The sequence below is a fragment of the Tupaia chinensis genome, unplaced genomic scaffold (assembly GCF_000334495.1).
Source record: "Tupaia chinensis unplaced genomic scaffold, TupChi_1.0 Scaffold134975_1, whole genome shotgun sequence".
Classification (NCBI taxonomy): domain Eukaryota; kingdom Metazoa; phylum Chordata; class Mammalia; order Scandentia; family Tupaiidae; genus Tupaia; species Tupaia belangeri.
Window position 1 is genome coordinate 1 of NW_006195259.1, and position 1,265 is coordinate 1,265.

A 1,265-nucleotide genomic window follows, 5' to 3' on the forward strand; every position below is an offset into this window, starting at 1 on the left:
TAAGCCATTTGCAGCCCTAGGTGCTTCCTTCACAGCAGGACTGCTCAGAGCCTTGAGGACTCACTAGTGGACTCACAGGGGGACAGTAGTGTGAGGGCTCTCTCTGTGGACCACAGGGCCTTTGATCCCTGTGGAGTCTGCAGGCTCCTGTTTATCTGCAGCGTTTGAGAAACATGGACCCCAGGCGTTTCCTGGCGAGCCCCCACCTGACTGTCCCCTGTTCTTCCGCCGCAGGGAAGGAACTGGTGCTCTTCCTGCGCCCGCGATCCCAGCTGCGGCTCAGCACCGACCTGGAGGCCTTGGATCTGGGGGGCCTGCGGCCCGACCGGGAGCTGGCCCGGGTGTCCGTGCTGTCCACCGACAGTGGCATCGAGCGGGACCTTCCCGCGGGGGCTGATGAGCTGCCGGCTCCCAGCAGCCCCGAGATGGAGCGTGGGGGACTACAGCGCAAAGGAGGCATCAAGAAGCGTGCGTGGCCCCCAGACATCTCGATGCCGGGAAGCTGGGACGGGCCCCCCGGGCTGCACCGGAGGACGGGCAGGCCCAGCGGGGATGGGGAGCTGCTGCCCGGCATCTCCCGGCTGCACACGGCCCGCGTGCTGGTGCTGGGGGACGACAGGATGCTGGGGCGCCTGGCCCAGGCCTACCACAGACTCAGGTAGGGTCCCAAGGGGTCCTCGGGGACTGGAGCTGACCAGGGGCAGGGCAGGCCTAGCGGGGGCAGGTGAAGGAGCGAGGACGGGCAGGAGCAGGTCAGGAGGCCAGGCGGGCGTGGGGAGGATGCCGGTCTGCCGTTGCCCACCCCGGAGCTCCGCGCTCACCTTCCCCACCCTGCCAGGGTGTGGTGTATCCATTTGGTAGATGAGAAAACAGAGGCTCGGAGTAATGGTGTAAATTGCCCAAAGAGCAGAGCCAGGATGCCGGGCCAAGCCTGTGCGAAGGCCACACCCCTGGGCTCACCCCGTGCTTTGCTCCCCTTTGCCAGGAAACGAGAGACCCAGAAGTTCTGCCTCACGCCCAGACTCAGCCTGCAGTTCTACTACATCCCTGTGCTGGCGCCTGAGGTGACGGGCAGGGCAGGAGCGAGGGGACCCCTGGGCTAGGGACGGGGCAGGCACACACCTGTAGCCTCAACACCCTCTGGCTCAGGGACTAGAACCACCCTGCATAGAATGTGGAGCCAGGAGGGATCCCAGGGGCCTTTTGTTCCAGAAGCTGCAGATGGCCGGACTAAGTGCTGAATGTATCAGACTGCCTTCTGCTGT

At 65.1% G+C, this 1,265-nt stretch overlaps 1 protein-coding gene across 1 annotated transcript; it reads left to right on the forward strand.

The window, feature by feature from the left end:
• The first annotated feature begins 81 nt into the window (after positions 1–81).
• Positions 82–1,147, forward strand: LOC102495389 (phosphoinositide 3-kinase regulatory subunit 6-like). Its single transcript, XM_006160939.2, has 2 exons — positions 82–658; positions 986–1,147. The coding sequence occupies exons 1-2, from the start codon at positions 174–176 to the stop codon at positions 1,101–1,103; spliced, it is 603 nt and encodes a 200-aa protein (XP_006161001.2). The 5' UTR covers positions 82–173; the 3' UTR covers positions 1,104–1,147.
• The last annotated feature ends 118 nt before the right edge of the window (positions 1,148–1,265 follow it).

Bases quoted from the DNA above. Each gene is read 5' to 3' on its own strand.
- LOC102495389 (XM_006160939.2), top strand. From the start codon at position 174: ATGGACCCCAGGCGTTTCCTGGCGAGCCCCCACCTGACTGTCCCCTGT. The intron at 659-985 runs GTAGGGTCCCAA...CCCCTTTGCCAG, and splicing joins CAGGCCTACCACAGACTCAG to GAAACGAGAGACCCAGAAGT.